Source organism: Dendropsophus ebraccatus, chromosome 1, assembly GCF_027789765.1.
Source record: "Dendropsophus ebraccatus isolate aDenEbr1 chromosome 1, aDenEbr1.pat, whole genome shotgun sequence".
NCBI lineage: Eukaryota > Metazoa > Chordata > Amphibia > Anura > Hylidae > Dendropsophus > Dendropsophus ebraccatus.
Genome location: NC_091454.1, coordinates 146,652,231 through 146,676,981, shown reverse-complemented (window position 1 = coordinate 146,676,981; position 24,751 = coordinate 146,652,231). Strand labels below are relative to the sequence as shown.

General features: G+C 40.7%; 1 protein-coding gene across 2 annotated transcripts in view; it reads right to left on the bottom strand.

Moving 5' to 3' along the window:
• Window positions 1–4,053: 4,053 nt before the first annotated feature.
• The window catches only part of LOC138778365 (uncharacterized), a 58,804-nt gene continuing 38,106 nt past the window's right edge, over window positions 4,054–24,751 (bottom strand). Inside the window, exons 15-28 of one of the 2 annotated variants that reach the window (XM_069956440.1) lie at window positions 23,078–23,215; window positions 22,174–22,223; window positions 20,881–20,968; window positions 20,503–20,544; window positions 20,220–20,351; window positions 19,570–19,643; window positions 18,637–18,721; window positions 18,135–18,303; window positions 16,748–16,830; window positions 11,537–11,635; window positions 8,790–8,897; window positions 7,820–7,963; window positions 6,019–6,079; window positions 4,054–4,497 (exon numbers count right to left, since the gene is read on the bottom strand). In XM_069956440.1, coding sequence (XP_069812541.1) covers window positions 4,067–4,497; window positions 6,019–6,079; window positions 7,820–7,963; window positions 8,790–8,897; window positions 11,537–11,635; window positions 16,748–16,830; window positions 18,135–18,303; window positions 18,637–18,721; window positions 19,570–19,643; window positions 20,220–20,351; window positions 20,503–20,544; window positions 20,881–20,968; window positions 22,174–22,223; window positions 23,078–23,215 — 1,704 coding nt within the window. In that variant the 3' untranslated portion in view covers window positions 4,054–4,066. The remainder of the gene's footprint in view (window positions 4,498–6,018; window positions 6,080–7,819; window positions 7,964–8,789; window positions 8,898–11,536; window positions 11,636–16,747; window positions 16,831–18,134; window positions 18,304–18,636; window positions 18,722–19,569; window positions 19,644–20,219; window positions 20,352–20,502; window positions 20,545–20,880; window positions 20,969–22,173; window positions 22,224–23,077; window positions 23,216–24,751) is intronic. The other variant, XM_069956441.1, reaches the window with a different exon arrangement.

Genomic DNA, 24,751 nt, shown 5'->3' with positions numbered 1-24,751 from the left:
GGAGACCAGAGTAATGTTTTTTTGTGGTCACATGCTCTTCTATAGGGCGCCATGTTATAGATGGGAGAACCTGCAGGCTTCCCTACCATTAGTGTAAATAATTCTCACCCCTATAAGTGTATGTGATTGCCAATCCTGGTACTATACCTGATTGTCACCACTCTTATTGTATGTGAAATTAGTAAAATTTGCTGCTAAACGTCTAAGCCCTATAGCATCCTAAAAAGTAAAATGACCTTTACCAAAAGATTATTTGATTTGTGTTATATGACTTTCGTTGTTACACGCAAAGTATTTTAAACTTTTTTACATTTTTTTATGCCATATTAGAGTTTTTCACAAAAAAAGGGTTAAATGGATATTCCACTCAAACACAACTTTTGATATGTTCCTGCCGGTGGGGAGGCTAACAATTCCTTCCATACTTGTTATTATCTATGTCTCCTTCCACCAGCTGTGAGCTGCTGTATTCTGCTGAAAACACAGAAATATGTGCATGAGCCTTTCTCTCTGTCTCCCTCCCCCCCCTTCTGAGACAGCTAATGTAAACAAGTCCCTGACTGGCTGTATTTGCGACTTCATCTTTGTAACGCTGAAGGCTTATTCTGAGGTTAAGTTGCTAATGAACTTACTGTGATTAATCCTCCCAGCATTACAAAGAAGCTACAATGTTGCAGATAAAGCCAGTCAGGGACTTTACATCAGCTGTCTCAGAAGGGAGGGGGGAGGAGGGAGAGACAGGGCAAAAAGCTCACACACAGATTTTTGTGTCTTCAACAAAAAGCAGCAGCTCAAAATGGGGGGGGGGGGGGAGACTGAATAGATAAGTATGGAATGAATTGTTAGTCTCACCATGGGCAACAACATATGAAAAGTTAGGTTTTCTAATGCATCAATTAAAATTTACCACTAACATGACGTACATGTTATCACAAGAAAACAGAATCACTTTGATAAATTTAAGTGTCGCAAAGTTATTACAACTAGTGGGAGAGGTCAGATTTGAAAACTATGGCCACATGACACAAGGGACACATGACTATTAGTGGCAAAGTTGCAAGCTGTTCTTTAAACTAAACAGTGTACAGTAAGAGAAGAATACAGTTATCGCCAAGCAACGGAAGCATTAAAAATAATAAAGGAAACAGACTTATTTAATAAAAGCTCATAAAAAATGAAATGTAACCCATTTTATATAATGCACTGATTGATATTAACCTTATTTGACCAACTGATCATAAGATAAGGTAAATAATATTGCTATAGTTGAATATGTATATGTGCAGTAATAGAAGGATACAGCATACAAAAAGTAATCCAAAATTAAAATACAAAAATTACATGAATTAGTGATTTGTGACAGTTTTGTGATGTAAAAGAGTTGTACCATATTTGCAGAAAAATGTATGTCCTTTAACTTGCCAGGATTGGCAAGAAAAGTGGGCATGGTTTTGTTACATTTAAAGCCATAAAATGATAAAGCTTTACGTCTGACTTTTAGTGCATTATAAATGATAGAATTGGCATTTAGATAAAAAAAAAAAATATATATATATATATATATAATAAATATATACAGTATAATAAAAAGGTGAAATCATTTCAGGTGGAACTACGAAAACATCGTCATATTCTGTAGTTTAATTCAATATGAAAACACCTATTTTCCATAAATATAAAATCTGTATTTTATTATAACTTCTTAACTAAACAAACCTGTAGAGCTAAAAAATTAGTTAGTACCAGAAAATGATCTTACACAGTATGATCACTCTTAATATTTGCTTTAATCTTTAATTGGAGACAGAAAATACATATATAGCCAAAACCCAGTACAATAACCTTGAATAAGAAAAATAATAAATATACAAAATGATAAGTTAAATATTTGCAATGCATATAGTAAATATGTCAAATCACAAATTGGCCTTGCAACCTTTAAATAAAATAAATTATACTTAATACTTCATGCCCTTCCTGCAAGTATTTGCACTTATATGAAGGGAAGTTGCCAGCAGAAAATGACATTCTGTTTACACATATATGAATTTTTTTTTATTCCCTATGACACTATCTACTGTATATTTTTTTAAAAAAACATCCTGAAATTTTTGAAATCTTGCAGTTTTCACTTTGGCCACTATGCCTAACAATAAGATTACATTTCTTTTTCTGTAGTGATCACTTCCCACCAGGGACCTCATTATTATCACCACAGATAGGAAAACAATGAAAGTATAGAGATAACACACAATGACACCATTAACTAAAGGTAGTCAATGCTTCTCACCTCCCCCTATCTGCACAATGAGCAGCAGAGTTGACAAAGCATGCCTAGAAAACTTTCCCATAAAAGTCAATGAGTCATCTCCAGACATAGGTTCCTATAGTCCATGTGACTGCTATAAAGCAGATCTCTAAATGCTGATAACAGTATCTGGGAAACAATGACCACCCCCACGATCACAAAGACATTACAATAGGAAAAATACAATTGGAATATAAAAATAAAGAATATTCAGTATCTGCTTTTAATTAGTAAAAAAAAATATATATAGGTAATATATTTCCATTTATTATTCATGTGCATGTTTATTTTAATGGGGAAAGGGGAATACATAATAAAAATTCCTCCTTTCCCATAATATGTGTTTGGGAGGCCCCATATACTTTTATTGAGATTGAAAAACTACAATAAATAGGTATTCCCATATTGTCATTTATAGTATATCTCCAGGATATGTCATAGAATCTGATAGTTGCAAGTGGTCCCACACCTATCTCAGGATCAAGTGCTCCATAGAGATTATCGAACAGCGCAAATTTTCAGGTTTCGAACCATCGGCATTTGACTCCCGCTGCCATCCCGTGGGGAAGGTGGAGACAGCTCAAGTACTGCCTGGAAAACAGGGATACAGTCTAGGTAAAAGGCTGTATCCCTGTTTTCCAGGCGGTACTGGGGCTGTCTCCACCTTCCCCACGGAACGGGAAGGCAGCGGGAGTCAAATGCCGATGGTTTGAGTTCGAGCGAACCTGAAAATTTGCGCTGTTCGATCATCTCTAGTGCTCCAGGCCCCATCCAGTCTACTTGATGGATGGTTGGGAACAGGTTAAATATTACTTTAACGTAATATTGCCACCTCCTTTCTGTATAAGGGGTTCTCAGCACCATTCTTTAGCTTATATTCTGGACATTTCATATCTTACCATGTAAAGGATTTCTTGGTGGTCTCTCCCCTAAAAAATACATGTTATTGTTGCTGGACAGTGCCGGAAGGGGCAAGGCTTCACGGCTGTTGTACCCCTATATCCCCACCAAGTTTTGCCGTAGGCCCTGACTCTCAGTGACGTTATCAGTGTTTAGGCCTGCCCCCTCCTCGGCATCAGAGGTGTGGGGTGACCTAGAGATATAGGCCCCGCCCCCTCTGTGACTGCCAGATCAGAGGGGCGCGAGATCTAGGCCTCTAGGTCAGCACATTCTAATGACACTGCGGAGGGGGAAAAGGCCTTGGTGCCGATTACATCATAGAGGGGGCAGGGCCATATGGCACTGTCCACCAACAATAACATGCATTTTTTATATGGTAAGATATGACATGTCTGGAATATAAGCTTAAGAATGGTTATGAGAATTCCTTATATGAAAGGGGGTGACCATATCACTTTAACCTGTCAATGTCAGTTGATATTAGGCACCCTCCATCTCCAGATAGTTGGACACTGTTGGACATTTATGACATATCCTGAGGATATCTCATGAATGTCCAGATGGGAATATCCCTCCAATTATATAGACCAACATGTTTGCATTTGCATCTGCATTCATGACAATCTAATAATGTCATATAATCTCCTTCTAATGGCCCTATTCCACCAACAGATCTGACAGATTATCTGCCAAAGATTTGAAGCCAAACCCAGGAGTGGATTTGAAAAAAGGAGAAATCCAGTCTTTCCTTTATGACCTTTTCTCTGATTATAGTCTGTTCCTGCATTTGGCTTTAAATCCTTGGCAGATAATCTGTCATCAGATCTGTTGGTGGAATAGGGCCTTAAATCTAACCACCTACATTGTTTTTCGAGGCAGATAGGGTCTAGGAGAAAGAAGTGCTGAAGCCCTGGGTGTGAAAGGACCCTGTCCATCACCCGATCCCTCGATTTCACCATGGCTTCTTGGACTTAGTGGATATCCTTCTGAGTGATTTCTCCAGTTCTTGCTTATTGCACCAGAAATATTAAGTCTCAGTGGGGAATGTGCAGCACTTGTGTTTATTGGTGTTGAAGATCTGGAGCTTTGAGCAGAGTCTGTCCAGGATCCTTCTGGAGTCTGCATTCCAGTCACCGATGTCAATGATCCTTGGCTGCCTGACTCCACTTCATGAACATTTCTGGAACCTCGAGATAAACGGGGCACACTAGTGTCTGTGGGTTGTTTTTCAAGACCAGATTGAGAGATACTTCTTATCTGTTGAACCTGCTGCTGGAAACGTAGTTTAGCTACATACAGGGAGAAAATAAAATTTGTGTAAGCGATATATGGAAAGTATGGCTAGTGTAACAAGTTATGCACAAAACCATTCAACCATGTCATTGCAAATAATAGACTGAGTGACAGACATGCATTTAGTTGGTGATTCATAACAACAAGAGTGTCAGATTACTCTTTTAGCCCCATAGGAGGCCTTAAGGCTATGTTCACACTACGTAAAAGTACTTAATGTAGTGTGAAACATTGCCTATTCCTCTATGGGATCCCAGCCGGAGCGTATACACATAGTATTCGCTCCAGCCGGGATCTCATGCCGGGCCGCTAAGAACTGACATGTCAGTTTTCTGCGGCCGCAATTCAGTGAATTGCGCCCGTAGGAAACCCTGTCAGTTCACACAATGAAGTGAGCTGCTCTGGCCGCTTGCTTCATTTTGCGCTATGGGGAGTTCTGATGCGGGCACACATGGATGCGCCCGCATCAGAACACTACGGCCATAAAGATCATCTGGCCGGTACTGCAGTACCGGCTGGGATGATCTTGGCAGAGACCGCCTGTTCCATGACACGGCTGGGTCACGGAACAGCCGGTCTCTTTCGGTGTGTGAACATGGCCTAAGGATGCAGTTATTGCATTTACTCCACCATCCGTAAGCCATATCTGTCAATGTAGCTATACGAGGGCTTGTTTTTTTGTGGGACCAATCATAATTGTTATGACACTCTTCTGGTGTAAGTATAATATATTGAAAAAAACTTTTATTATATTTGAGGGCTGATGGGATGAAAAATGAACAACAATTGCACAATTTCATGGTCTTGTTTTGCGGGTGGTGTTCTGCAGACTGGACCTGGGAGCTCCCAGCATCATGATTCATTTGATGTGGAGAGCTCCTAAACAGTTTAAAGGTTTGTGCGCTAGCATATTGACGAAAGGATCTACAGAGAATATTGGCAGAAAGTCTCCAAATTTAGGTGTGTGACAAATCACTTATAATATCCCCATTTACATTCTAGGAGTTGTAGTCCTGGAATACATACACACCATAGATAGCAGGTAACCTGTAATCACCTGGATCACAGGAAACCACTGTGTAGCCTCCTAGTACACATTGCTGAAATCAGCCAAAGTTGCCAGTAGTCAGATAGCAAAGCAGTCCACAATATAAACATAAATATCTGGGCACCTGACTTAACAAAAGTTAGCTTTCATACCATCTTCTTAAGAGTATTACGTCACACAGATAACAGAGGTATATAACAATGGGACATGCAATGCAAATTAGCAACAATGAGGAAATGTGCCAGACACTGCATTTTTATATGCAACTGCTATCTGTGTGATCATAATTCTTTAACAAAGATGGTTTAACGTTGTCAATAATGCCAGGAACTAGTGGGGCCAACCCATGGGTGGGCTGGGTTTCATCGGTCCAAGGGTGGGGCTTAAATGGCCTAAGAATCTGCTGCAAATTTACATCATTTTTGCCACAGTAAAACTTGTGATTAAATAACAAATTACTCGTACCAACCTTTCATTAGAGAGTCATTATTTTCTTTCAACATTTTGATCTCAGAAGCCATTGTAGATATCTGAAAACAAAATAAAGTTTAAAAATATGTGTAAGTCATTTTTTATTCTCTCAGCATTAGATATTCTTATTCATTCTTTAGTCCTCAATCGATTAGCATGCAATCGCTCCTGCCGCCAAAAGTTCAGGTGGCTATGGATTCAACTACACCTGGTCAGTTCCGTGCACATGCCCTATTCTGATCCAGTACAGTTCATGCATGGAACTAAGCCGTCATTGTCATATCTATAGTTACCCGGTGACAGGAGTAACAGGTACGCTTCAAATATGCTCCTAGACTCAGTTTGCCTATACAGATATTGATGCAGCAGAAATTTCTATCATTTCATAGGCAAAAACATCATCAACATAAAAACATTTCTTAGCTATGTTACAGAGATTCTCTTAGTAACACTTTGGTCACTTTGAGGAAAGTTGCTTTATGTTTTCACATGTAAGCTGTACTGAATGACGGTGCAACATACATGCATCTGTTCTCAAGATCCTATTCTTAAGATCCCATTAGCAGATAGTTACCTCCTTTTTTTGCAAATAGAGGATAAGGCCCCGTTCACACTACGGAATCGGCGCCGAGATTCCGGGTGAAACCCCTCTGCACGGACTCCGGCCTTCTATTAGTTACAATGGGAGAGCGCACGTGTCTTGGTTCTCTGCACCTCTCCACTTGAAGAATTGACATGTCATAGACATAGAAAGCAGGAGTCAGCGCCATATCCACATGAAGAAGCTCTGCCTGGAATAACACCTAACACCATTTGACAGCCGTCAAATAGGTCAAATAACGTCCGTTTTTGTATAATAACGTCCATCTTTATGAAATAACGTCCGTTATTTGACCTCAAAATGATGGCTGTCCTGAAAGACGGATTAAAACAGCCAAAAAAGGTGTGTGAACAGAGCCTTAAAGTGAATCTGTCAGCATCATCAGGTTTGGAGCTGCATATACCAGCAAATAAGTGCTAGAGGGGTAAAACTAACCATACTGTTTGTGTAGGTCGAAAATTCCTTCCTTTAATTAGCAGCTGAAGAGTCGTGCCTCACCTCCTCCCCCCACTCTACTTTTACTGATTGACATATAGGGCTGAGCTGTGCCCTATCATGATGGAGGGAAACAGCATGCTACTGCCACTAAGCACCACTAGTACTCTTCAGTTGCTAACAAATGCACTTTGATTACTTTAGATTTGATTACAAGTAGTGTAAAACTATGAAGGTATGGTAAATTTTATCTCCCTTGTCATCTAACTGCCAGGATCTGCAGGGTCATGGACCTGGACCTGATATGTAGCACACAAATTCATTTTAATACCATAATTCTTCATTAATTCCTTGTAACAAATCTATGGCAAATAGAATATGTTGTGATTTTTATAAAATACACATGATATACTTTATTTTCCACAAATCCCAGTGACAAAAATGTAAACCTCAGTCTGCCCAGGTAAATTATAACTAAGAGTCTAGTGGGGCTCTGAGCACTGACCAATCTAATCTTGACAATATGTCTATGCTACATGTCTAAAGTTAATGTAAATGACAGTAACATCACAGATTGGCTTATGATTATAACCTCTGTCTATAAACCGTATCATAGAATGCCTGTAAAGAGTGGATTTTGCTGTATGTACTGCTATATTTCAATGCAGGGGAAATGCAGCTGTCTGCAGCAATACTGTGTTGATGGTGCTGACCAGTTGGTATATTTAAATCTTAAATTTAATGAAAACTAAGAATACTGTACTTTTTCAGATTTTTCTTCAAGCTCTCTCCGCAGTTTGCTTATGTCCTTTTCGTCCATCTCTTTTGTTGGGTCCAGGAGATCTTCATTATTTTCTCCTGTGCCCTTTGATGGCTCCTTGTTGGTCTTAACAGATTTCAACAAATTCTAGAAAAGAAAACAAACTCAGCTACATTCTTACAACAACACTACATCTGTTATTACAATTCAGCTCTATTCACCTCGATAGAACCAAGATGCATAACCTCCCCCTATCTGGGGACAAGAGTGGCGCTGTTTCTGGTAGAATGTGGCCATTTTTTTGTAAGCCTGGATGATACCTTTCAGAAAATAAAAACATTTGGACTACAACTATCTGACGTGTTCAGGTTATATCGATGTTTGTGTGGCTTTCATTCAGATATGTTGATGGTCAGTGCATTGTTATAAACATCAAGTGCCTACAGACACGTTGGACAAAAAGTAAATTTCAATGGAACTAAGGAAATAACTAATGTTTGGGTTTCGTTTTTCTCTAACCCATAAACTCTTCATCTGTAAACCAAACCCTTGGCATTTGATTACCTGTGACTGAAGAAGTTGGATGCAGCCCTTAGGCTGTCTGGAAAACATGGATACAGCCATGGGCTTTATCCATGTTTGCAAAGTGCACACTGTAAAACAGTCATTGGTTGTATCAACAACTGTGTTTTTATGCTACAGTAAATATGATTAAACTGCTGAAGCTGCCATGTTTCTTATCATCTAGAAGAATTTACTTTCAAGAAGGCTTTTGTGTTTATGTTCCTTCTCTAATAAGTTTATATAAAGCTCAGAGCGTTCTTGCCATTATAACTCAATGTTTGGTTAAACCTCTTCATGTCTATGTAGCATTATAACATTGGTAACAAGTTACATTACATCATGTACTGAGGGTGTAGGCCTCTGCTTTTGTAGGTTAAATGAGGTGAACTTCAGTTTGTATATAATTTACCTTAACTAATCTAGATTTCTCTGTCCAGTCATCTGCTGGCTTCTCTTCCTGGGGAATTTTCTTGTAGGCGTTTTCCAAATTTTGTTTCTCTTTAAATATAACTTTGAGCTGCACAAAAATACATTGCATAGAAAGAGATAAAACCAGAGAGAAAAGTAATGTTCTTATAGCAATCTATCTGCTAGGTCTGTAACATAAAAACATTACACAAAATCAGAGGTAGCTTTGTGTGTATCTAAAGAATAAATTTTAGTAAAAAAAACAAATTAAGCAGAAATTCTCAAAACAGCAGGCTTGTGCATACACACCTACTGTTATGTACCTGTGGGCAATGTGATGCAGAGTGAAGGGGATGCATTACTCCGCCAAGTTCATTTTACTTTTTATAAACACATAGGGGGATATTTACTAAGAAATCTAAAAACACGATTTTGTAAAGGATGTTTTGGCATAATTTCCAATCTAATGTGTTTAGTCAAATTTATGTAAATTGTCTAATAGCATAGTAAATGTGTCTTAAAAATAATGGTCTTTTAATTAGTCTAATAAATTCACCTGGTTCGGAGCAGACGTAGCGATGCGCCAATATATGCGACTTTTTAAAAAATTGAGCAGTTAATAAATTTAGCTAAAAAAAAAATTCTGGCGCACTTTCGATCTAATTAACAACAAAAAATCTAATTCAAAAAGTCGCATCTAATTTGGATAATCTTGTCTAAAAAAGCTTCATAAATTCATATAAGATTTATTTTGAGCGCAAACTAGATATATTAGACTAAAAACAGGTGCAATTAGTTTGATAAATGTCCCCCATAGTGGCTTGTCTGTATTGTGCTCATACAACTGAATTGAGGTGAGGCTTCCCCTAAGGATAAGCCATCAGTGCTGAAGCCCAGTGGCGGATTATAATGTGGGCGGTTTGGGGCAGCCGCCCGGGGCCCGAGGCTCCGGGGGGCCCATGCCATGCCACCCACATTATAATGCCGCTGCGGCCCGGCCCCCCCTCGCCACTGCAGGCTCTTGTGACCGCAAGCATTGTTTTGCTTGCGGTCACAAGAATCCTGCTCTTACTGTCCCCAGGCTGTTGCGCAGCTGCTGGAGGTGTCCCGTCCTATCCCCCGGCAGCGCGCGCATCAGAGAGCTCCCCGTGCGCTTGTGGCTGTGACTTCCGGCGCATGGGGAGCTCTGTGATGCGCGCGCTGCCGGGGATAGGACGGAGCCAGCAGGACAGGAGAGGATCGACGGGGGAACGGGTTGTAAGGTGAGTTTTCTTTGTTTTGTTTAGTTTTTTTTAAATCTGCCTGCACGGGGGAAAGGGGGGGGGGGAAGAGGAGGACCATCTATAAGGGGGGAAGGGAGGGGGACCATCTATAAGGGGGGAAGGGAGGGGGACCATCTATAAGAGGGGGGGAAGAGGGGGACCATCTATAAGGGGGGGGGAAGAGGGGGACCATCTATAAGGGGGGGGAGAGGGGGACCATCTATAAGGGGGGGAAGAGGGGGGACCATCTATAAGGGGGGAGAGGGGGACCATCTATAAGGGGGGTAAGAGGGGGACCATCTATAAGGGAGGGGGGAGAGGGGGACCATCTATAAGGGAGGGGGGAGAGGGGGACCATCTATAAGGGGGAAGAGGGGGACCATCTATAAGGGGGGGGGAGAGGGGGACCATCTATAAGGGGGGGGAAGAGGGGGACCATCTATAAGGGAGGAAGGGGGGGACCATCTATAAGGGGGGAAGGGGGGGACCATCTATAAGGGGGGAAGAGGGGGACCATCTATAAGGGGGAAGAGGGGGACCATCTATAAGGGGGCAAGAGGGGGACCATCTATAAGGGGGAAGAGGGGGACCATCTATAAGGGGGGGAGGAGGGGGACCATTTATAAGGGGGGGAAGAGGGGTACCATCTATAAGGGGGGAAGAGGGGGACCATCTAAAAGGAGGGAAGAGGGTGACCATCTATAAGGGGGGAAGAGGGGGACCATCTCCTATAGGATTAGCACCCTCCTCTCCTGACATCCTCTGTGCTGCTGTGACCTCCCCTATAAGATCAGCGCCCTCCTCTCCTGACGTCCTCTGTGCTGCTGGGACGCTGCGACCTCCCCTATAAGATCAGCCCCCTCCTCTCCTGACATCCTCTGTGCTGCTGTGACCTCCCCTATTAGATCAGCCCCCTCCTCTCCTGACATCCTCTGTGCTGCTGTGTCCTCTCCTATAGTATCAGCCCCCTCTTCGCTTTACATCCTCTGTGCTGCTGTGACCTCCCCTATTAAATCAGCACCCTCCTCTCCTGACATCCTCTGTGCTGCTCGGACCTCTTCTATAGATCAGCACCCTCCTCTCCTGACATCCTCTGTGCTGCTGGGAACTCTCCTATAAGATCAGCACCCTCCACTCCTGACATCCTCTGTGCTGCCTGCGACCTCCCCTATAAGATCTGCTTCCTCCTCTCCTGAAACCAGGTGGCAGTATGTTTACTGGGGGCAGTGGAGGTGGGGTGGACAATGCTTACTGGGAGCAGCAAGGGACCAAACATTATGTTTATTGGGGCCAGCAGGGAGGGGAGGCAGGCAGTGTTTGGTGGACAGCCTGGGGCCCAGGGTACATTTAATCCGCCACTGCTGAAGCCCCATAGAATCACACAGGTAAAATATAGCTCTGTGCAGAAAATGAATCAGAAGATTTTACTTTAGCAGTTTTAATCTATAAAAAGTAGGTGACTATAAGTAGTTTTTATATTTCTTACTTGTTCTGTTACCAGCTTGTGTTGGTTTTTAAGGGCCTCATTGTCTATCTGCAGAGCTTGTGCCACTTGTTCATTTACTTTAGTCTGCTTCGAGAGGTTCTGTGGAGGCAATGAATACAAACAATTAACAAGAAGGACAAGATTGATCAGCTTATATCAATCAGCTATAACATTGAAAACACTTGCCTCATATTTTGTAGGTCCCTCTCATACAACTAAACCAGCTAAAACAGCTCTGTTTGGGACTCCTCAATCCTTGATCTGATTGAGATCTTGGAAATTTAGAGGCCAAAAGGAGGTGGTATGTGTCAATTCACATGAATGCCAGAACACATAACTTCCTAGCAGAAGATTGGCCAAAGAATCACACACACTCTGCCAGCTTGTCTTCCTCTGATAGTTTATCCTGGCATCATTTCCTCTTCAGGTAAGTGATGGACACGCACCCGGCCATCCACATGATGCAAAAGAAAACTTGATTCATCAGAACAGGCTACTTTCTTCTATTGCTCCATTGTTCAGTTCTGGCGGTCTCGTGCCCATTGTATGTGGCTTGGTATTGCAAAAGGGTTTAGTGTAGGCACTGACTGGTCTGTAGCTATGCTGCTCCATATGCAGCTAGCTGCCATGCACTGCGTGTCCCGGCTTGTTTCCCTCATACCACAATGCATAAATTAGAAAATTTCTAATTTCTTCAACTGTATTTATATTTTTCATTTTTCAAAAGTTCACAAACTTTGCAAAAATAATAATTTAACCTTCAGTGCTAACAATTCACACCACCCCAAGTGCGGACACTTTATGGGAGTCCTGTCTTCACGCCTTGCATCGGCGCTCCTAGTCTTCCAGTGTCCGTTGCTTTAGGTAGAGACCTCCGTGGGTCTACCCGACAAGACCAGCCATTTTGGAGATACTCAAACCATCGACCCAGATCTCAGATTCCCAATCATTTTTCCTAATTTCAACATAGCAACTTTAAGAACTAACTGTTTACTTGCTGCCTAAAATATCCGACCCCTTGACAGGTGTCATTGTCACAAGATTATTAATGTTATTTACTTAACCTGTTAGTAGTTGAATTGCTATGGCTGATTAGTGTATGACAATGCTACTATTGTATAATGCTGTTCTCTGCTATTTATATTGGTAAGTATGTGGTTTGGTGATTCATGGTATCAGAGGATGTCCTACAGAAGACTTTTGTTACTCATAGTAGAATTAGGGAAGTTGACTGTTTCTTAGCTAAATGTTTATGTATGGATGTTGACTATATTTCAAATATGTTGAAGATAAATAGATTAAGAGGGTGCCCAACATTTTGCAGAATGTTACTGTCATTCCGGATGTTTAATTGGGTATTCTTACTATTATGATGTAAGAAAAAAAAAAACATTACACGATATTGATCATTCATTGACAGTGAACATACATTAAACAAGTATATTTTAATAAAGTCTTCTTTTATCAAGATTTAAAGGGGTACTCAGGCAATTTTCTTTCTTTCAAATCAACTGGTGTCAGAAAGTTATGTACATTTATAATTTACTTCTATTTAAAAAAACATCAAGTCTTCCAGTACTTATGAGCTGCTGTATGTCCTGCAGGGAATGATGTCTTTCCAGTCTAAAACTGTACTCTCTACTGCCACCTCTGTCTGTGACAGGAACTATCCAGTACAGTAGTAAAGCAAGGCAGGTCAGGATAGGTGATAGGTGTACAGCCTGTGACTGCTTTTTTGTGTCCGTTTACATGGTAAATGAAATGGAGAAAGAAATTGGTGCAGATCTATTGGGGAGACTTAGGTTAACTAGATGCTGCCCCCACCTAAGAGCATAAATCAGAGTAAAAATAAAAACAGATATCTAGTCCTCTAAAGCACCCTGAATTCAATCATAGTATACTTTTATTGAAGGCACACAAAAGAAAGGATAAAAGTAAGGGGATAGGAATAGTGTATCCAAAACATAAGTTTAAAACATAGATATATAATTACATTGATACAGAAGAACATATATCTATGGATGTAAATGGTATAAAACTGGCATCCTAAATGTTGATTGCCGCAGGACCCTAACACCATACAAGAAAAATAGAATGAAATATATAAATATATGCTACTTTTAGTACTACAAGTGCCAGCAAGCTTAGTCCCTGTTTAAAGTATGTACTGCACAAATGCTATCAAGTGCAGTCAGTATCAGCAGGCTTGGTGACTGCTCAGGGTGTGCTCTGCACAAGTACCATTAATAAGAAGCTCTAGTCACTGGGAAGCTGTGGATGTCCAGGGATGTTAGAGTGGAATAATAAGTAAAAGACAAACTACAACTATAACCATTTATATCCGTGCAGCTATGTTCTAATGCTTAAGTAGCAATGTATTTATACATCTATGTTTTCGACTTATGTTTTGAATACACTATTCTTATCCCATTATTTCTAGCCTTTCTTTTGTGTGCCTTCAATAAAGGTATACTATGATTTTATTCTGGATGATTTAGAGGACTAGATATCTGTGTTACATGGTAGCCCTTTGGCTGAATATTTGCCCTGTAATACTACAGGAAGAATGTGAGGTAAGGCAAACCCTTTAAGGGGGCTATCACAAACCTGATCAAATACAAATAGACACTGGCATATTTGCTTTTACAGCTTTATATGTGTACCTATAATGTATAAATAATAGTTCAATAATAATTGTTATGTCTCCACAGGGCTGCATTCCACACTCTAGGCCATATGTCTATTACTTTTATTACTGTACACTGCTTGAGAGGCGGCAGCATATACTTAGAGTTATAAATCCTTACAGGGCTACTTATTACTTTTATTTACATTTACATGTTTGAGTATATGCCAAACCCAGCAATGTATGGATCACTGCAAATGTTATTTGCTTAAATCTGGAGGTGGGGCATTCAATGGTGCAAACAGTATATATTTATAACACCCTATTAGTAAGCAACATTACTTTTTCATTTGTAATATATTTATATTTAAATACTTCCAGTTTCTAATAAACATGTTTCATTTAATTAAGAATTAGAAACAGAAAAAGTCATCATGCGTTGCCCCAGATTTATCAAATTATCTGAATTTTCCATAGCTCCCAATCAGAGCTCAACATTCATTTTACCCCAAACATTTTGGAAATGAATTACCCAAAGAAATAAGTATAATGATCACAATCACAGGGGGCGCGACTGTCCATAGGGGAAGAAGGGCTTGTCTGGGGATCTATTCCAGGATCCCCAGGCGAGTACAGCATTCAAGCGTGTGTGTGTGTCATTAAGCTGCACACACAATTCAAAGTAATGGAACTTTAGAGGAGGCATCCCAGAACCTCTGTGCAGGCAGCAACAGTATACCATACTGCCTGCACCGAGGGCTCAGAGACAAGAGGATCTGTGGTGGAACGAAGTGCAGAAGCACAAAGAGGAGCTTCAGGGAAGCATTGTTAGAGGTAATGTTATGTTCGTGGAGTCACATATGAGGGCAGTGTGAGGACCGAATACTATATGCTGGCAGTATGAAGGCCTAATGGTATATAGTGACCTAACTGTTGTGTTGGGACACAGAGTGGTCTAACTACTATTTGAGGATACAGAGGGGGGCCTTACTACTATATCTTTTAGCTTAAAGTGTACCTGTCGTTATAAACTTCAAACTCGAAACCAAAAGTAGATGGGATATAAAGCAAGTTTCCAATTTACGTTTGTTATTTATTTTTTTAGTTATCATGGAGAGCACAGCACTTCCTGTTTTCTGCCTTTTTTTTTCTCAGAGTCAGAAAACAGTAAGTCCTGTGTTTCCCAGGCCATCTGAACGCTTACAGAGAAGGAAGTCATGTGACCGATAGACACTGAGCCGTGACTCTCTGAACTTGACGGAATTCATGTGTTTTGCCTTCAGGAGACTGGACCTGGATTTTTAGTAAGTTCAGCTTGGCTGAAATGCGTACTGCTAATATTGATGCATTCTGCAGTAAATAAATAAGGAAAAGGAGTGCTGGGTTCTTCTCTAATGTTATATGAAGGCATAGAGGGGCTTAACTATTATAACTATTATAACTATAAGCACAGAGGGGCTTAACTATTATATTGGGGAATAGAGAGGGCCATACTATTACATGGGGACCCAAAAGAAGGACCTAAATACTAAATGAGGACATAGAAATGGCTTAGCTACTATGTAGGAGCACAGAAGGGTCTAACTACAATGTGGGGGGCAATATGCATAAGGAATTACAGATGTGGTGTCTATATGTAGGTGAGGAGGGTGCTGGATCCTGGCAAATTCTGCAGAGATGAGTCATGGTAAGGAGAAGTCTTCATGATGTCCAGGATCAGATGGAGAAGAAAACGAGAAGTGAACGACTTCGCATCAGGTCTGATCTGAGCTCCGCTCATCAAGCCGCCGGACTTTCAGGGCTTCTCTGCTCCCTACCACTCATCCCAGGATGTCTGGAAAAGCTTGATCCAATCCTGGGAAAGTTCTCCCAGTTTCCCAGAATTAGATCCAGCTTTTGCCCGTCACCCAGGGTAGAGTGGCAGCGAGCGGAGTAGCGCTGAAAGGCCATTGGCTTAATGAGCACTTTGCTTGGTTTAGATTAGCGATTCTCTCATCTCTATTAGTAATACTGGTCATGTTATACTGGATTTTGTTCATTACAATGGTAATATGTTTAGGGATAATGGGGGAAATTTATCAAACATGGTTTAAAGTGAAACTGTCTCAGCTGCCCCTAGCAACCAATCAGATTCCACCTTTCATTCCTCACAGTCTCTTTGAAAAATGAAAGCTGGAATCTGATTGGTTGCTAGGAACAAGTGAGCCAGTTTCACTTTACACCATGTTTGAAAAATCTCCCCCAATATTTCCTGCTTGTACAGTGGTATTATTTGGTATATGTATTTTTATGTTTTATTATATACCCTATTCTTGCTGCCGTAGGGGTAGGAGGCAGAGATCCTACATTTTCTTTGATGCCCATGTGACTCTATCTATGCCACCACCCAGAAATACATGCATTCAGCAGATTTATGTGTTTTCTGCATAGAAACTAATGGCCACACAACTTTTGTATTAACACTGCAGGATTACTGTATGTGGGATAATAGTTAGTGACATTTATCTCTTTTTGGCACATGTCAGGAACAACTTTCCTTGTGCTTACAGATACAGTAGAAAATCGTTAACAGTAGAAATAGTTACCTTAAGAATATCTTGCAGCTGGTACAGAGAGGCCAATGTTTGGTCCTTTTCCTCCTGTAATTCCACATTACGTTCCTGGCATCCTAGACCACGTCATAAATGTTATTTAAACATAATATATAACAATATAAAATCCCTATGGTGGTGTAACTGATTCAGGTGAGTTTCTGTAACTGTCTATTAGTGGCAGAAGCTGGGGGAAGGGAGGGCTAGAGCAAGTGACAGTCAGTTGGCAGGGTGTGGGAGATCAGGCACTTTTGCACTAGAAGCCTGCACTGAATGTGCATACATACCTGTAGAATGCAGAACCCACCCACTGAGACAGCTAAAAGCCCAGCTTAAAGATCAATGGGAGTAACCACCCTTTTTTATATTTAGTGGGTCCAAGGGATACTCACTCTCCTTAAGGACAGTCCGTCATAAAGACATGTGGAGACTTACAGGCAATTCCTGCTCCACTGGGAATTCTGGGAAGAAAGGATACACAAAATAGCTCTCACACCTAGCAAGGCAAAGAGGTGTCCCTTTAAGTAAGAGTTTAACTCCATCTAGGAGTAGAGATGAGCAAACCTGGAGCATGCACGAGTCCATCCGAACCCGATCGTTTGGCATTTGATTAGTGGTGGCTGCTGAAGTTGGATAAAGCCCTAAGGCTATGTAGAAAACATGGATATAGTCATTGGCTGTATTCATGTTTTCCAGACAACCATAGACCTTTATCCAACTTCAGCAGACACCACTAATCCAATGCCGAACGCTCAGTTTCGGATGGACTCGAGCATGCTCAAGGTTCGCTCATCTCTATCTAGGAGTCTTAGAACATTGCCTGGGGATCTATGCCAAGCCAAACAATGTCTCCAAGAGGAAAGACTTCCCATTTGCAGACAGCTGTTTTAGGGTTGTTGACACTTTTTAGTGCAGAGCAGGGTGCAGGGTGGCTAGTGAGAGGCCTACCCACATGGGTCCAAGGGGCACTTATTCTCCTTAAGGAGAGTCTGTCATAAAGACTCTGCTGGGAATTCAGTGAAGAAACAATATGCAAAATAGCTCTCATATCTCAAATAAATTATTATATTTAGTGTTAGCTTTCTAGTGGCAAGGTATACAGCCATGTACTTCTGTCCCCATAGATTAAAAAAAAAAAACAACAAAAAAACAATAATAGTATAATGGATTTGGGAAATGGGGAGAAGGAATAACACAAAAGGTACATAAGGCAGATTTTGTCCAGTGATTCAGTCAAGAAATTGTGCATGAGCCAGGCACCCGAGACAGCAGAACGGAGCTGTGGTCCAAAGTGCAATACACTTCATGTGGGAGTTATAGATATTATTATGTTGATATGCAGCAAGCAGTTCATAAAAAGGTAAAATTACAATCCACCCACCTTTAATTGCTTTGTCTAGTTGCTGAAGGAAGACTTCACAGCGGGTACAATTACGTGGGCTTGCTTCATTTTGGGATCCTGTTGGACTCCAATTCTTTAATCCAGTGTGGGAAACTTTTCCAGTCTTAAAGGAGGAAATTTTTCCATTTTGCTCTTGCATCTCTGCCAGCTACAATTCAGGAGGACAGAAGAGAAACACTAAGGGCCAGCTCATACTATGGAATTTGCATGGAATTTAATGTCTAGACATTCCGTGCAAATTCCGTGGTGTGAATGGACCCTAAAAGTTTAGTAATTACAAGAAGGTTAAAAAAATATCTGTAGTTTTAAGGTTCTTACTTATAGCTGGTGGTGGAAGAGTTTCATATATCAAGTTTTAAACAAAAGATGGACTGGATAATACTGTGTAATCCCTAGACACTCATTGGTTACACTACAATATTATTAGCAAAACTATTACTGGAACAGTCATAACTGAAATGTCCTAAAAGTCATTCCGTACCTTTAACTCCAGAGATGACTTTTCAATGCTCATCTCCGTCTTCTCCATCTCCCTAATCTGTTGAAGATGTTTTAATGCCTGGTCCCTAATTTTGGAAAAACAACATTATTTCAGCCTGCCACTGTAATATGACCATTGCAAGTTGAAAATGCTGTAATTTAAATAAAATTCTTCCCAATGTACCAGTGCATTCATTTTATTTTTGAGAAACATTCAGGGTCAAACTATAATAAATATCATACCGCTAGAATATGCCATCCTTTTATGATTGGTGGCAATGTGAATCAGTTTGTTTTCCCCTACCCAAGAATGGGGACACATTCACCTGTAATGAACCAAGTGCTTACTGTACCTGTGCGACCACTGCAGACTACATTCCATTTATTCTCTATGGGGTCACAAACTCTTCTGAGGCCACAGGCGCAGTGAGCACTCCATTCAATGTAGGGTAAATGCATCCCCGTTCTTGGGACTGGTGAGGGATCCCGGCAGTCATACTTCCAGTGATCACCTTGTTATACCCATCCTATGCATAACAAGCTCAGATGGAAATACCCCTTTTATATTGCATTCCCACTTCACAGTAATGCTTCTGGTCAATTCACTGCAGCTCCCAGCTCTTTAACCCTTTCATTCTCAAGATTAATGGGGGTTCTGACAAGGTTTCATCACTTTGTAAGATGGGAATTCCTCTTTAAAATAGATGAGGAGGTGGGAAATGGGGAAATTGCTGGCAGTAAGGACACGCACTGGTGAAATGGCACTGGTAGAGCATTGTCAATAGGTGAGTATGTGACTTCATTTTTTACCCCACCCTGCACAGTTTTAAATAGATAAATATATCTTCAGAATACTATTTTAAAAAGTACATGATGTGTTTACATATAACATTTATATGTATTTTATGGCTACAAAAAATGATAAATTACTTACTTTTCTTCCATCTGTTTCTGTAGAGAGGTGACCAGCTGTTCCAATCTAACATTCTCTGTACTGCATTCTGTGTACTACAGACAATATGATACATTACCTGTACATGCATACAAACTAAAATTGGAACACTACTTGTATGTATTAAATCTACACATGTGAAGGGACCGGACATGTAGTTAATCCCAATAATTGTAAAATATTGTCTGGTGATTATTTGCAGGGCAGGGGATTTAATTTTATAACCTCCATTAGTACTTACGGGCAAGGCTGCAAGAAAGAGAAGGTTGGTTACAGGAAACCATAACCGTATCATCTGTTCCTTGGCACTGTATAAGTGCTTGGTTGAAGAAGGGAAGAGGAAGCATTTATCTTTAAGAGTTTACCCCGGGAAGATATGTTACAGAGATTTGACTGTCACATACATTTGAATTAAGCTTCTATAAGTGCATACATCTGCTGCAGACCTAAGCCCATTTAGATGCATTCAAATTTCAAATTTCTACTTGTAAATATAAAAGGTAAAGGTGTCTATACACCTCCAATAAATGTCAAACACTGTTTTGGCCAACAGCTATTCCTCCCCAAACTACAAGGTTCAGATGACTTTGCTCCTATGTGTATGAGTACACCACCTTAGCCTAACTACAAACCTGGTCCCGAGCAGATTCCAGTTCATGATACTGCTCCTCCAATTCTGTGTCTTTGGTCTTTAACATGTCCCAGACCTTCTGTAGTTCCTCCCGAACCAGCATTAACTCAGAGTCTACTTCTTCTAAGGAAGCCTGATTAAAATACATGCAGATCAGACACCACTAAAGGTGCAAGCTTTATAATGTAATAACTAACAAACGTTTATCAAAAACATACCGTACTCCCTTTTTAGAAGCCATATTAATGACAGGACACAACATAGGTATTTAAGTTTCTGCTCACCTTGATATCTCCAGATTTCTTAAGTTTAAGCTCCTCCAGTTGCTGTTTTAAAGACAGAACAAAGTTTTAGGCCAATATATTTAATGCAAGACATGATAATACAGATGAAGGCAACCCTCGATAAAACATCTCTTTATTTGGATATGTAACTATAGAGACTTTAACAAACAAGTCCCCAATAGATACACATGGCCACATCTATTGCTGTATATCATGGAAACAACACTGTTTCAGTCAGGCTGGCCACATCTATTGCTGTATATCATGGAAACAACACTGTTTCAGTCAGGCTGCCCTAGAAGTAATAACGTCCTAAATCTATTGCTAGGAACTGTTAATAAAAGTTACGCATCTACTACCAGCTTTACAGTTTCTTACCTCTTTAAGAGTAAATATAAGTTCATCCTTCTGCTTCTTTGCTTCTCTTTCTTTTTCCAGCTGCTGTTCTAAATTGTAAATTTCAGGCCTAAAATCATGCACAAAACACCCAAAATCAACAAAATAGCCCATATGTAAAATACGAAATGTATTCTCTATAATACCCAATTGTTAATAAATGAAATGTAAACATAAATAAATAAATGAAATTTACTATTTCTCCTTTGTTTTAAATACTCAGTAAGTCATTTTCATATTACAAAAAAAGTATTACATTTTCCAGTATATTCTTTATAGTGACCTGTCACAGTGTCTTAGATACCTGCTTGCTGACAGTGGGGACTTTTATTCCAAGTGGATAGATACAGTATCTGTCTATGGTCATGTGATGGGCACATAGGTATTTGGCTTGTTACGATGCTTAGCTCTGTTACATATATTGTAATTGTACTATGTCCTGTACTGACCAGGACAAATTTCTATAACCTGGAAGGAAACTGTTAAGGTCCCTATTAAAAGACTGAAAGCAAAAATCTTGCAATCTGTAAGTAGTAATTGCAGTAACTGGAGTAGTTCTTTCATTTTTATTATACATTTCTCTATACAATGTGGGGCATCACAATCACAGCCATATCTGCCTCAGGCGGCAGATTTGCCCTGAGGAGGCGGCATGTTCCATGGAGTAGCCATAAATCACACTGTCCAGCATTTTCTGCTACACACCACTGACTTTATTGACCCCATGTCCTGTAAATGACGGCTGGACACATTTGTGGAATGCATGGCTCTCAGGATGGAGAATGCAAACACTTTGCAGGTATTGTTATGTGCTTCATACAGAAAAAGTGCTCACTTCCCCTTTAAATGGTATGATGGTAGTATGACTATAAATAGGACTGCTGTGATACACTGGTATGGCTCTTGTATATGTAAGGTCCTTTTATTCATTTAAATGTGGAGAAAAAATAAAGAGTGAATAATTTTACACCACTCTTGTGGACCTGGAAAGTTTGCAACTTTTCTGTCTTGTCCTCACCAAGGTGGAAGGTCCTGCTTCAATATGGCAATTTATGGGTAAGCTGGATTGTGCCTCTTAGTAAATCTAATGAGGTGAATGGGCGTGGGGCTTGATACAGTACTACACAAGTCAATCTTACTCTTCTACCACCAGCTCAGAGCACTGTACTGTACAGCCAAGTGCACAGAGTTCTCCTCTTTATAATCCATTAAATAAGAAGTAATGGTAAACAGACATAAACATTGCTCAATTTTTTGAAATTCCAAAAAACAAACCTGTATGGCTGGATCACAGTGCTCTGAATTTCCTCATTACCAGGACAATCCTGAAATGACATATAATACGTATGCCTCTGTTATAATGTGTTAGCAGCTTTACTTAAAATCTAAACTGGAAAATACATTAAACATAAATTTTTAAGAAGGCGGCCATTTTGCCTCAGCTGCCTTTAACCAGCAATTAAAGCTTTGGCTATCCAGGCATAATGGGAATTGTTGTTTTGCAATGGGGAGTCTGACACCTGTGCTTTACAGCATTCCCCATGGACACAGGTATAATAGACTGGAGTATACCCTAGTCGCTAGAATGGGAGAATTTTCTTGCCAGGCAATGTGGCCTCTGCATTGGTCATTGTGCAGGGAGAGAAAGGCTGAGTTCTGAGCTTCAGCTATTGTGAAAAGAGTCTTATCTATACACTAGTGTGTCCTTTCAGTGTACGCTTATCTGTTATGGTAAGGTTATAATATTAAGAACCATAACTATGGTCTGCTGGCCATAGCTCCGTCTAGTAGGAGCGGCAGCAGCAGATCGCCGCTATCTCTAAAGATTGTCCCAGGAGTCCCTCCCACAGCTTCCGGCCACCATTCCCCCTGCTCAGACCAGCTTTCTGTCGGCGCCTGTAATAGCACCGGCAGGTAGCGGGGAACGAGGAGCAAGTGAGCACTGATTTGACAGGTCAGCGCTTGCTTGGTCCTCACCATCGGCCCGTGTAATAGGGGCTTAAATTAGGGATAGGGAAACTTTAGCCCTTCAGCTAATGAAAAACTACAATTCCCATCATGCCTGACTTTGGCTGTCCAGTCATGATGGGAATTGTAGTTTTACAACAGGTGGAGGGCCCAAGGTTCCCCATTTCTGGACTAAATCATGAATGTTGTGTTTGCACACAAGGACACTGACCTGGTCTTTTCTCTCTGCTGCAAGTTTAGATTCCAGTTCTGCTACCCTGCATTGTAGCACCTCCCGACGACTTCTCTCCAATTCCAGCTGCTGCCGGCAAGCATCCAGCTCAATGCGAAGGACAGATCCATTGTCACTCTGTGTAGTATAGTATTACAGTTGTGTTTTTAATTGTTCACCAGCATCACACTTCCCTATTACTTATAAACACAGGACACATTAACTAGAATAAATATTTATAACTTTTCCAGGGCCATAGCAAGTGTTTTATTTCATTTGTTTTATGTACTGTATGTGTTTGCTTTTCTGTTTAACCCCTTAAGGTCAAAGCCAATTTTCGTTTTTGAGCTTTAGCTTTTTCCACTTTATGTTTAAAAGGCCATAGCGCCTGTATTTTTTTTTACCTAGAGACCCACATGAGCCCTAATTTTTTGCCAAACCAATTGTACTTTGCAATGACAGACTTTATTTTCCCATAAAATATTCTGCAAAACTGGGAAAAAATAATTTGCGCTGTCAAATTGAAAAAAAAGGAATTAGTTTTAATTTCAGGGAGTTTCGTGTTAACGCTGTTCGCCCTATGATAAAACTGACATGTTATACATGTTTCTCACATCAGTACGATTACAACAATATGTAACTTGTATAACTTTTATTTAATTTGATGGCTTTTAAAAAATTAAAACCTTTAAAAATAAACTAAATGTGTTTAAAAGTGCTCTATTACCATGCTTATAGCGCTTTTATACTTTGGTCTATGGGGCTGTCTGAGGTGTAATTTTTTGCGCCATGATGCGTTCTTTCTATCGGTAACTTGTGTGCACATATACGACTTTTGGATCACTTTTTATTACATTTTTTCCTGGATTTGATGCGACCAAAAATGCGCAATTTTGCACTTTAGAATTTTTTGGGCGCTTACGCTGTTTATCGTGCAAGATCAGGGATGTGATAATTTAAAGGGGTTGGCCACTTTATAGTAAAATTGCTCAGTGTACAGTATTAGTAAGTGTACTCACTGTATATACTGACAGCAGCTCCCTGTGTACCTCATAGAGCTAATATCAGACTCCCCTCCTCCAGGCTGGGCTGCCCTGCTCTGTGGTGTTTTGTTCCATATGATTGCTGACATGGAGGAGCATGTGACCATTCCCCACCCCCCAGTGTCCACCACTGAGCCTGTATATGTCTATGGACGACACAGAGGGCGGGGCATGGTCACATGCTCCTCCATGTCAGCCGTTTTGTGGACTGAAACAAAACAGAGCAGGGCAGCCCAGCCTGGTGAAGAGGAGTCTGATTTTAGCTCTATGAGGTACACAGGGAGCTGCTGTCAGTATATACAGTGAGTACACTTACTAATACTGTACACTGAAATATTTTACTATAAAGTGGCCAACCCCTTTAACCCATAGCTGCACCAGGACGTTATTGAACGTCCTCGTGCCGCTATGGGAGTTCAGAGGGGGGTCGCGCGGCGACCACCCTCTGAACTGCCGCGATCCCGGGTGCCGCGTGTAGCCCGGGCTCGCGGCTATTAGCGGGCACGGTCCGATCGCCGTGCCCGCTAATTAAGTACTTAGAAGCAGCTGTCAAAGTTGACAGCTGCTTCTAAATACTTGCTTTTATTCATACCTGGTGGTCTAGTGGGGGGATCGCCCCCCTGCGGCGCGA